This window comes from Ovis aries, chromosome 24 (genome assembly GCF_016772045.2).
Source record: "Ovis aries strain OAR_USU_Benz2616 breed Rambouillet chromosome 24, ARS-UI_Ramb_v3.0, whole genome shotgun sequence".
NCBI lineage: Eukaryota > Metazoa > Chordata > Mammalia > Artiodactyla > Bovidae > Ovis > Ovis aries.
The window spans coordinates 8267765-8279784 of NC_056077.1; the positions used below are offsets into that span (position 1 = coordinate 8267765).

Genomic DNA, 12020 nt, shown 5'->3' on the forward strand with positions numbered 1-12020 from the left:
TACGGTAATGATGCATCAGGGGCAATGGTGGGGTCAGGCTGGGGCCACCCCAACCTCCATCTCCGGGAAATACTCACCTAAGTTTCCCTGATGCCTTCTCGCCGAGCTCCACAGCCTTTTTACATTCCTCTAACAGGTCCCGGACACACCCGTGCTTGTCTGGATATAGTGTTATTTCCTAAGAAATGACAAGATCAAGGCTTTAGGGGAACCATGACACACGCGGGGCCTGTGCACTCAGCTCTGACACCTCCCTGCCGACCTTGACGCAGACCACCCGCCCAGCCTGGGACCCACCCCACAGTGCTGTGCATCTATCAACGGCCAGGTTGAGGCAGAAAGCTCGCGGTTCCCAGGACAGCTCCTCAGGAATTTCTCCCCCAGAACAGTCACGAAGAGCCTGTCCAGTTCTCAACGCTGAGACAGACGAGGAGGCCCAGGGTGGAGCTTGTCTCCTCACCCCGACAGAGTGCACAGGGGGCAACACTGATGGCGTGTGGTCCAGGTCCCTCTCCACCCGGTGGGGCCAGAGAGGCGAACGGCTAGGGGTCTGACTTGCCAGAGGAGTCACCCAACACAGGGCAGGGCGCCTGCGAGGTGCCAGGAGAGGCTGCCGGCCCCAAGGCCAAGCATGCAGGTCCCCGTTGGTGACAACAGTCCCCGACACTGTCACACCGTCACTCCGCTGCAGCCCCTGGGGCGGGGGAGGACAGAGGTCACCCCACCTCCCATCCAGTTCTCAGACGCTGGGGCAGGGTCTCTAACACACGCTGCCGCTTATGACCTTTCTGTGGTTGTTTTAGTTGTCAAGACGCTTCAGTCATGCCCAACTCTTTGTGACCCTACGGACTGTGACCCTACAGACTGTAGCCCACCAGGCTCCTCTGTCCATGGGATTCTCCAGGCAAGAATACCGGAGTGGGGTTGCCATTCCCTTCTCCAGGGCATCTTCCTGACACAGGGATAAAACCCATGTCTCCTGCACTACAGGCAGAGACTTTTCCTGCTGAGCCACCAGGGAAGCCCTTTGACCCTGTTACCAGGAAGTTTTTCAAGGCATAAGGAGAGAGAAACAATAAACAAGCCACAATAAAAATAAAATTTCATACCATGAAAATACTTACCTCTTCCCTAAATTGGCTGTTTAACCATATACACTTAAAACTTCGCCTGTTCTCAAAGTCTGTGATTTTCATCTTAAGCTGTTAAGAAAAAAGAAAGGCATTTTAGACCCATCCCAACAGAAACCCGAGTCTCCTATGACCCAGTCTGTTAACTTGGGCTCGTACCTGCTGATAGTACAGCTTCTTAGGTTGTCTAGGCTTGAAGAACTGTAGCAGATCTCTTAAAGTACCTTCATAATTATGTCTAAGAGGATTACCTGGGCCATCCCTGTAACTACACAAGAGAACGGTACATCAATACAAGGCTTATTTGCCTGAAACACACACCCGTGAGTGAGCATCAAAGCAAGCCTCTGCCCTGCCCCCTCGCCCTGAAATGTGACCCCCATCCCCGGGTCCCCAGTCCTTGCATCTGTCACACGGGAATGTTGTCTGCACGGTACACGGAGTCCTGGCTGGGATGGGCCCAGCCAGAACACGGGAGGGGAGGCGTGTGGTCTCTAGAGTAAGGCTGGCTGGCTTTAGACAAGGCTGCCTGCTATTCTGACACCTTGGAGCAGTGGGGTCAAGATGTAAGTGGTGACAATTCTACGCTGAAACTAGGCAAGGCGAGGTGGCCGGCTGTGAGCTGTGTCCATCAGGGGCTCTAACTAATGGACAGGCTATGGAAAGCAAGCAGTCAGGACTCGACGATGGCGGGCGTCTGCGGGTTCGGCTCACCCTTGAGACTTGAAGAATTGGAGCAGCATCGGGTCGGTGTTGAGCCTCTGGGCGACCGTCTTTGCCACCTGGAGGGGAGCAGAGAGTGAGGCTTCCATCCTCAGAGCAAACTGAGCCTGGCCCGTGCACTTAGCACTGACGAACTGCTTAATGTTCGAACGGGGCATAAGCTGCCGGAGTTTAAATGCCCCAGAAATTTATTATTTAACAGGGATAAACTATATTTCTTAGTATGTCTCCATGGGAACAGCATATCTGAGGAAGAACTTTAAAAGCACTTTTCACTTTTAATGGGGAGGTCTATATTTTCTTTAGGCTATTATTTTAATAGCTCACACTTGGCATATTAAAACAGAAGCAAAGCTGCTGAGGGGTAGGGAGGATCTTGAAGAGAACATGGCCGGGGGCGGGGGAGTCAGGGGGACACTGCTTCTGGTCCCGGGTACCATCAACACCAATCAGCCTGGAGCAGGAACTTCCTCAGACAGTGGATGGTAACCCCTCCCCCAGAACCAAATCCACTACACAGCCTCATCAGCAAGATAGTTTTAATGTAAGAATGTGGTCTTCCTGGTGTGGAATCTGAAGGGAAGAGTGTTTGATCCAATACCTGGAAATAATTCATCCTATTTGACAGTGTCACCACAAACCCAGGATCGTTGGGGATTGTTTTATCACAGAAAATCACATCGACACGGTGGTAGAGGTCTCGGAAGTATTCCTTTGCAGTGGGTAATTCACTATTATCGTTCTCGGGGTCATCCCTGGGGAAGTGGAAGAAACACAGACGATCGAAGTCCAGGCCAAGGTTCACTGTTCGCTTGTTTTAAAAAGGCACCGTCTCCCACGCAACAGTGGCACGAGCGCTGCGGATCTCAACTCGGGCCAGCGTTTCCCAAAGCCGGGAGCCTGCCCGGCCACCAGGAAAACGGGACCGCGGACAGAAGGTGAGCCCTGAGCGGCTGCTTTCCACGCCTGATCTCACTCCCGAGACAGAACGGTGCCCTCTGGACAAGGAGGAGGACTCAGGACGCACGGCGGGGCCCACCCTGCCGGCTGTGCAGGGTCCCTTCCCTGACCGGGGCTTGGTGAGCTGGCACTTTCCTTCGATGGGAGCGGGTCACCACTAAACCTACAATCCTCACTGCCTGGCCCTTAAGGAGAAGTCTGCCGCCCCACTCTTGGCCCCATGTTTGGCGGCCTCCCCGTGGCCAGGGTCCAGGACTGTCCTGCCTAGCCAGAAGGCCTCAGGAGCCTGGCTGTGCCACCAGGCTGCCTTCAGACCACACACCTGCTGGCTCTCGTGAAGACAGACTCAAGCGATTACCCGAGTAGGTGCAGGCTAAGGAATTTCATGTTTTCAGGAAAACACAACACTTTCGCTATTCCATGAAGACCTCTGTCCCCCTGAAAATAGTTATCACGCTCACTGTCACCATTTTTAGGAACTAAAGGCATCCAGTGAGGAAAAAGCTCACCACCCCTAACTCCCAAACTCAAGAGGAGGCCAGCTGCAGTTAAGATGCTGCCAACACCAAACAAAACGTGTCTCAGGGTCTAGAGGTGATCTGTTTTCTGGTTCCAGGACTTCGGATCTTCGTGCAAAGAGAGAAAAGCCCTTCAAAGGGTACGTACTTCTGAAACACTATAATGTCACCATCCATTAGCTCATCGAGGGCTTTGTCAAGAGACACATCATAGTCCTGAATTCTCTCTGTTAAATTCGGTTTAACTTCCTGCAGTGAAAGAAACGGTATGGTTATAACCCAACACCTGTCCAGTGTTTAATATGGCCACACACTCTATGTCCTTTCTCTACACCCAATTCCATTAGCTCTACGTTTTTAATAATAATCATTGACACCCACAGAGGAGACAGTCAGAAGCGGACAGAGAATCCTGACTTGACACCAGCCCACTTGGCTGTGGTCTTCACACCGCAAATTCAGGGGGAGCCACACAGACAGGAGCCGTCCTTCCCAAACCACCACCGACGTGAGAATTACAGAAAAATAAGGATCCAAACCTCATAGAGGATAAGGCTAGTATCCTGGATAAATCCTGCTCTGTCACACATAACCGGGAGCAAGTCACCTAGGTTCAAGGAAAATAAAGAATCCAAGGCTGCGACATGTGGCGGCTTGAGCAAAACCTGCTCAGAAGGCGACTGCAGTCAGACTTACGTATTTTACAGGATATTGGTGTGTAGATATGCCCACAGTAATTCAAGCTCCGTGTTTTGGGATCGTACATCTTCAAAAACAACATCACGTCATCTGCAAGGTCAACAGACAGGCTCTGTGGGATCTTCCAGTCAGTGCCAGGCTGACAAGTGCACACAGTAAGCTTTAGCAACAGCTGAAGTGGCAGGGCGGAGCACTGGCAGCTGCTGCGTGCCATGAGGGCTCCTAGAGGCTGAGCCCAGCGCTGTAGCGCCATTTCAGACATGAAGCCCACGGAAGCGCTGCATCTGAGGCAGCGAAGACGAGAGTGAGTGCAGACAACGTAGGAAACCTAGCTTCGAGACCCGATACTCACTAGCTACCCGGGGATACCTGTTCAGGGTTGCGTCTGCGTTTTTGCCAGGGAAGTGACCACTTGAAGCAGTACAACAGAGCAACTCAGACCCAGCTGCTTTGTAAATAAAGCTGTGCTGCAGCAGGCTCTCTGGCCTAATCTCTGTGGCCACCTGCTTGCTCCAATGGCAGGCAGAGGGTCATGGCCCACAAAGTGCCAAGTACTTACTGCCGGCCCTTGAGAGCGACCCTGCTCCGCCCCCTCTGCACATGCAGAGCAGCACAGCAGGGGACATGACCGGTGGCTGCCACCTTCTCCTCACCTGCCAGATACTACAGCCCACAGTCGGTCTGACTTGACCTGACTGTAGAGATGTTAATGAGTATTCTGGGGACTAGTGAGATTTCTTTGCGAGAAAACGCTTAGCCCTGTGTTTAGCATGATGGTCCAGGACTTAACTCCGCTCTCTGGGGGTGCCAGGCTGGGCGAGGGGGGCACTTACGATCTTTATCAAACTTGGGTAGCGTGGCTCCACTAGCAGCTAGCTCTGGATCAACTGTTTCCAGGAATATCGTCCAGGGGTTTTCATTATCACTGAGCTCAATCATCTATTTCCGAGAGAGAGGCTGGGTTTAGGAGACTTAAACGGCTGAGAGACACTTGAGTAATGACAAGTCCGATCCCGTGCCACGGGACCACAGGCCGCACGGCGGGGCCCGCCCGGCCACTGGCCGCGCTCACCGTCTTGCTGCCGTCGGCCTCGTTGTCCAGCATGGCTGGCCGCTTGGTGCCGTTGCTCCTCGCCTGCATAGGCCACAACCGAATCTGATCTTGTGGGAATCCCTGGAAATATTCATAGTTCAGTTAAGCGAAGCACAGTCAGTTTGTAGTTTAATTTGGTATCAAGGTGACGGTTCTATGATTAGAAGGGGGAGAAGTGATGCTGACACCTCTCCCCATGTGTGGGGCAGCGGTGAGCTGGCGGCAGGGAAGCTGCCGAGGGCACGACCGGGAGGGAGGGAGCCCAGCAGCACCGGCCCCGGGGGTGACCACCCACACCCAGGGGTGGAGGAGGGAGAGCACCGCCCGCAGGGGGACGCGCACTCACCATGGTCTGAGAGAGGTTCTGGACAAACTCCGAAAGCGAGGAGTTCTTCAGCACTTTGAACACAGTGTATCTCACTTTTTCTTCATCGTACATGTCGTTCCCTTGATGGCCACAAAACTGGTCCTCTGCGACGATCTGCCAAGAGGCGCAGAAGCACAGGCCAGGGTTCACACCCAGAAGGCAGAACAGAACCAGGCCACACAGACGGAAGCCAAGGTTCCAATGCTAAGAGCAAGAGTGACCCGTCTTTTGCCTTCTTCAGAAGACCCACGCAGAGAAACCCCAAATGACCAAGCATGAACTCAGACAGTCATTTATTTAGAAAAGACCAAACCGAACATTTCTATGCAGCCAGTCTAAACTCATCCCCAAGCTTCAACTGCAGGTCCACCTGGGTGAGAATCCCCAATTATAAAGCCAGGATGCACACGTACCTTTTACTCAGTCAACTTGTTACAACTGCCTGTTTTCTAACTGCAACTAAATCATGACCCAACAGGAGCCCTTGGCACCCCAACAGCACCCTCCCGGCCCCTGCTCACCTGCTGCTCTCCAGTCCCCTGCCCGATTCATGAACGCTCGCACACCGCTGCCTTCTCTGGCAGCTTGAGTACCTCTCCCATTCATCTAAGCCGCCCCCTGAACCGGAAAGAATACTCTGAACGGTCAGGGGACTAGCCCGAGGGTCTGCTCGGCTGTGTGCTCACAGGGCTCGCTTGCCCTGGCACCTGTACGCGGGAGGAAGACCAGGTCCGTGGAGCGGCCGCGCCGGCCGGAGGCTGACCTGCACTTGCATGTAGAGATGGGCCTCCTGCCGCTCCTTCCGCTTCTGCGCCTCGATCCTCTTCTCCTCCTGCAATCGTTCCACCAACTGCTGAGGGATGTCCTGGTCGGTGACAGCTTGTAAAACCTCACCTGGGGGACAAAGGCACCTGCCTTCACCTCTGTGCATTACAAAAGCCATCCTTTAAGGTAACGCCACTCTCCACCCTCAGTCCACATCCAAACCCACGCCGGCTGCTCCCAGGCAATGCCGGGAGGGCGGGTGGGCTAGCTCCACGCATCTGGACCTGCAGCTCCTAGGCCCGCGGTCAGGAGGGGAGCTGGCCCGGCGAGGGCAGGCGCCCGGAGCACTCACTGAGCTTGGACTCGCGGATGTAGACCAGCATGTAGGCATTGGTGCAGTGCCGCACGGACAGGTCGTCGTCATGGCCCCCATAGTTGTGCTCGATGGCTTCCTCCTTCGTGCACCTGGACACCACGTCGTCATCAAACTTACACCACTGTGATGGGAACAACAGGGGTAAGGCGCACAAAGGAGGAGGTGGCGTTTCCCTGAAACACCTCCTCTGCCGCGGGCGACCTGCAGAAACTCGCCAGCGCTCTCACCTTCCTCGTCCCAAACTCCCGGGAAATTGCTGACGTCCACCCACGGGCACTTTTTATAAGGTGCTCAGATATCAGCCGAGCTTTAGCTCAGGCTCCATCACAGTCCACCGGGCAATAACGCCTATGGCTGCAGGCTCTGCACCTGGCCGTGGGGGTCCCACCATCATGAACCCCCACTGCGTGAACTAGCAGGGCTCAACCTGCTCTGTTCCTTGCGGGGCCTGGACACAGACCCCCAGACCCGCCATCTGCTCCTCCTGGTGAAGGTCACATGATGGGATCCACGTGAACCAGGCAAAGCCAGAGTATTCATTATACATGGCACATGCGGGAACACGCACTGGTTGCCACCCCACCCTCGAGGGCCACAGATGATAAGTGTCAGATGTAAAGGGATCCTGTCAGATCTAATGTCCAATACTAAGACTGTATACATAAAAGACTATCACAACTTAAATACACTTTGAAAGTGTCAGCAGTTAACACAGATCAGAACGTGCAGACACGTCAGAGGCCAAGAAGGAATCCTTGGCCGCCAACGCCAAGTCTGAAGCGAGAGTCACTGAATTCCCACACAGCCTCTTGACCACCTCACCCCGACCCATACTTACTTTGCCATCCCCTTTGGGGTTGAGATAAACCACATAATGTCCACCATGATTATCTCCACTATGAACCAGGACCGCATGAAGAATGTAATTTGCAGGGTCTTTAGGATCAGTTTTTTGCAAAAATTCATCAAGTGGTAACTGTTCAGGGAATTCAAACCTATTTAAAAACAAAAAGAATCATTTAAAGAGAAATCCAGGTTTCACTTCCGGTAAGACACTTCACCTCATTTGCTACCAGGCCCTCTAATTCACTGGCTCCTTGTTATGTGGAGAGGGCAGGGAATTTGACATGCAAGCTTCCCAGAACTCCTTCAGATGAAAAGTTTCCCAGAACTCCTTCAGATGACTCGCACATTGACAAAAATCTGAGGCTTGATTTGAGAAAAATGCCTGCAGAGTACTGATACACCTACCAGAATCCCCCAATTCCAGGATATTGCGACAAAACACGCTGCCTTTTCTAGGAAGCGGCATCTCCTGGAGGACTGAGGTGGGAGGCAGAGCCAGCCCCACACTGCCCTCAGGGACTCGGGGCCGGCATGCCATGTACACAAGTACTCTGCAGGCATTCTTCTCAAGTCAAGCCTCAGATGCCAGAAAACAGGACTCCCATGTGACAGCTCATGACATGAAAAAACGTCAGCAACCGATTCTAATAGAACCAGGAAGAAAACCACGGTGAGGGCCCAGCAAAGCTCCTGGGCAGGTTGGACGTGCCTGCAGGCCACTGGTCTGCGAGCTCCGCCATCTCAGGGCCCACAGTGAGGGGCAAGCAGAGACCAGCAGGCCCGGCCGCTGCAGGCGATGGGGTCGAGCCACGCCCTCCCCTGAGTCTGGGGGTGACTGGCCGCTGTCCAGGAGGCTGGTTACTGTCTGGCTGAACCCTCTGACCAAGGGGCAGAGAGTCACTGCTCCAAGTTCTGTCTGCTGAACCAGACGAAGCTGTGTGGGGGTACCAAACTTTAACAGGTGCGTTAAGGGCCTAGAAAACACATGGGGCGGTGGGGGGAGCACACCCACCCACACCAGCAGCCCTGACAATTCTAGCACATTCTCTAAGTCGATGGGAACCCAGAGACAACAAAACATTGGAGAATCCCGGGTAAAGCGACGGAGGGATATGGAGCCCCACTTCTAAGGCAAGCAGGGCCTGAGCAGCAGAAAGCACCCTCCCCGGGGTGCCATCTGCCTGAGGGCAGACAGAGGGTCTCCCTGGGCAGGAGACACGGCTTCGCAGCCCCTGAAGCCATCCCTTCAAAAGTACAGATCAGACTTCCCTGGCAGCCCAGTGGTTGGGACTCCACACTCCTAATGCAGGGTGCACGGGTTTGCTCCCTGGTCGGGAAGATCCCACGCGCCGTGAGGCTCAGCCTCCCAGTGCACCGCCCCCCTCCACCCCAAAAAAAGTTTGTCCCGAGGTGTCTGTTTCGGGACACCTAGGCAGAGGGGAAACCTAAACAAATGGGAGACGATAGCGAGAATACAAGGACTTTAACAAGGCAGCGAGACTAACCCCCTGCGTCAGGACGCTGGGTAAATCTTAAGTCTCACAAGCCCACTCTAGATTACCTATCATTGATCTTGATGTTTTGGTCCGTCTGAGGATCATACATAAATCGCATCAGCTGCAGATGTAACACTGGTGGCAACGTCAGGAATTTCACTCCTTTTTCTGCCTCCTGAACAGTGAAAAGGAAACGCAGGTTTAGTTCGCCTCTGGTTACTTCTCCCAGCCACCAAAGCATTTCACAGCAGGATGGGAACACACGGGGGAAGTCTGCTGGGGAGACAGGTACAGGGGCCTTTAAATGCTCTACGTGTACGATCTCCTCTCAGTCTGTATCACACTATCTTACTGCCCAGTGACGGGGACGAGGAAGGAAACCAAGGCACAGGCACTTGCTGCCCTAGCAACACAGTCACTGGACTCTGAAATTCTGGAGAAGTGTGAGAAAACCAAATGGAAGAGAGGAAAGCTGCCTGTGGGCACCGTCCCTCCCTGGGGCAGTCAGTGCTGGCCGTTCACTCCCACTTCTGAACACACTCCCTCTTGCTGACAGCAAGGTCCCCTGCCCGCTGGCACGGCCTCTGCCCAGCCCCCGCCTCGCTCCCCCGTCTCCGCTCCACCTCGGCCAGCTCTTTTCTCACTAAAAGCAGCCTTGGCCGAATCCAGGCGCCACCAGGCCATCGGCCATCAGCCCTTCCTTCTGAGCTGTGAACCTTGTGTCCAACAACGGTGAGGAAACGCCCACCTGGAGGAACGGGTGTCCACGAGCAGCCACACCTATGTGGCAATGTTCTCTGATGTACATTCTCATATCTAAAGAACAGGGCAGTTCTGAGAAGAAAACCAAAAACCCAGAAACCCACTGCCATGCAAAGGAATGGCATGGTTTTAGTACCACTCGGGAGAATAACAGAAGGATCCTGTTTCTTGGCCACTGTCTCCAGAGACTCTAATATACATATTGCTCAGCCAGACCCCAAAACATTCAGTGTGGCTAAGGACGGTTCTTGTGACTTGTTTCCTAAGCATATACAGCAGCATGTTCCCTAAGAGACTTCCTGATCTACACCCCAGCACCCCGAGCGGCCTGACCCGGCAGGAGGCCAGCAGGTTTGTGGCGCGCTGCAACATGGGTTCGCTCACGCACACACTGCTTTAGCAAGCTTGGTAGACACGGGGCGGTCTGAAACACTCATGAATTAGCTGAGTCGGTCGGTCGAGATCACAAGGCCGGGTGGTTGGGCCCATGTGGACGCTGCTGATCCACCAAGCAGCCTGAACGGCAGGCTGCACAGGCCACAGGCCACGCAGACTGTGGCTGGGTCGCACCCTCAGCGCCTCGCAGAGTTCCTGCAAGGCCGAGCGGCAAACGGGCGGGGACACCGAGCACTTGGGCAACAAACAGCAGAAACGGGTCCCTCATGCCGGAAGTTAGGATTGTCAGAAAACCAGCAAAAAGGCAAGGCAAAGCACCATCGCCACCAGCCACCAAAACCAGAGTCCAGCAACTGAGCAGGTCTCCCCGTGCCCGGGAGAGACGACAGAGTTCCGAGTTGGAGGACGCAGTGAGTCAGGGGCAGCGTCGGATGGAGAGGGAGGGGCAGGGGAGTCGGGTGATGGTCCCGCCTCTGATCCACAGGAGGCTCAGCCACCTCCTGCCCACGGCCTCCCCAGCTGGGCACCAGCGACACGACCAGCTCTCTGCTGTCACGTCCATGACTGAGAAACACGATGCTTCCACGCGCTGCACACCAGCAGCGCATGGACAGACTCTAGGGGGTCTCCAGCTCGCAGTTAAGCATGGGGTCTGAACACTGAGCGCGAGGACCACAGGGGACAGCGGCCCACAGTCTCAGTTACCTGCAGGCCGTGCTCCCCGGCGTCGTATTTATTGTCGCCATCCAGCTGTTCTACCGCCACGTAGTCCACAAATGATTCAAATACTTTCAGGAGAGAGAGAGAGAGCAAAGTCAGCCAAAGTTATCACTGAAGCTTCGACTATAACACAGCCAACCGCTCAATTCAGGCACCAGAGAGGAACGAAGATAGCAACAACCGCAGCCATGAACACGAACTCCCAGGTCTGCACCTTCACTGACCCAGGGAGAGGTGTACACTCTTAAGCAAACTGAGGGTGCTGCTGAGTTGGCCAGAAAGTTTGTTTGGGTTTTTCGTAATATCTTACAATATTATCTTGTCTTATGATAACATGGAGTGGATGTCTTATTAATAACAACATCAGCAACATTAGAAACAGCCGAGAATGCGGCCACGTGTAACTGAACAGTAGAACCTAAGCGTTCTCACCCCCTAAATCTAAAACATAAACGGTAGTGAAATAATGGACGGGTTCACCGACTACATGGGGGAGTAATTCTCTCACAATATCCACGCACATCAAATCATGATTACTTATTAACCCTTTATGATTGCATCAATTATACCACCAGAAAGCTGAAAAGGAAGAACCCAGAAGTGATCCAAGGATGGTAGCCAATGGACCAGCAGAAGAGTCTAGAAACAGGCCTGCACAGATAAGCAGGGCTCTCCGCTGGCAGAGGGGCAGGCAGAGCACCTCGGGTCCACACTGGCCCCAGGTAGAAAGGAACGGCTCTGGGTGGGTTGGAGAGCAACAGAAGAGATAAAAGAACTGTCTGCTGATGCTTCAGGGAAGGCATTCTTAGGCACAAAAAGCAGAATGAAACACTGGATTTCACAACTATGAAATTATTAAACAAACGGCAAGATGGCAAGAGCAAAAAAAATGAGCCCCAGATGCGGGAAGAGCCCCAAAACCCAACCCAGTGTCCAGAGCCCACGAGGAACCAGCCGCATGGTGGTCACGATGGGGAACAAGCAGTGCGCCCCCTGCGCTGGACTTTAGTACAAGGGCAACAACCATTTTCATACGCTGAGTGATGGCAGTGCAGGACCCCGTGAGCCCTCCAAGGCCCCAGCTCACTGCCTGGAGCAGCACTGTGGAGGAAAACCCCCAGAATCTGAGAGACTGTGGGGATTATAGGGACCTCTGCAAGATGGCGGGC

The 12020-nt window shown here is 54.0% G+C and overlaps 1 protein-coding gene across 2 annotated transcripts in view; it reads right to left on the reverse strand.

The window, feature by feature from the left end:
- USP7 (ubiquitin specific peptidase 7) overlaps window positions 1–12020 on the reverse strand; it is a 54289-nt gene that overhangs the window by 2886 nt on the left and 39383 nt on the right. For both annotated transcript variants that reach the window (XM_027961774.3, XM_060405742.1), the window contains exons 11-26: window positions 10837–10919; window positions 9039–9148; window positions 7470–7626; window positions 6608–6752; window positions 6254–6384; window positions 5470–5604; window positions 5103–5204; window positions 4864–4969; window positions 4028–4120; window positions 3871–3938; window positions 3480–3580; window positions 2455–2608; window positions 1845–1912; window positions 1290–1398; window positions 1125–1202; window positions 78–178 (exon numbers count right to left, since the gene is read on the reverse strand). In XM_027961774.3, the coding sequence (XP_027817575.1) occupies window positions 78–178; window positions 1125–1202; window positions 1290–1398; window positions 1845–1912; window positions 2455–2608; window positions 3480–3580; window positions 3871–3938; window positions 4028–4120; window positions 4864–4969; window positions 5103–5204; window positions 5470–5604; window positions 6254–6384; window positions 6608–6752; window positions 7470–7626; window positions 9039–9148; window positions 10837–10919 (1741 nt within the window). The remainder of the gene's footprint in view (window positions 1–77; window positions 179–1124; window positions 1203–1289; window positions 1399–1844; window positions 1913–2454; window positions 2609–3479; window positions 3581–3870; window positions 3939–4027; window positions 4121–4863; window positions 4970–5102; window positions 5205–5469; window positions 5605–6253; window positions 6385–6607; window positions 6753–7469; window positions 7627–9038; window positions 9149–10836; window positions 10920–12020) is intronic.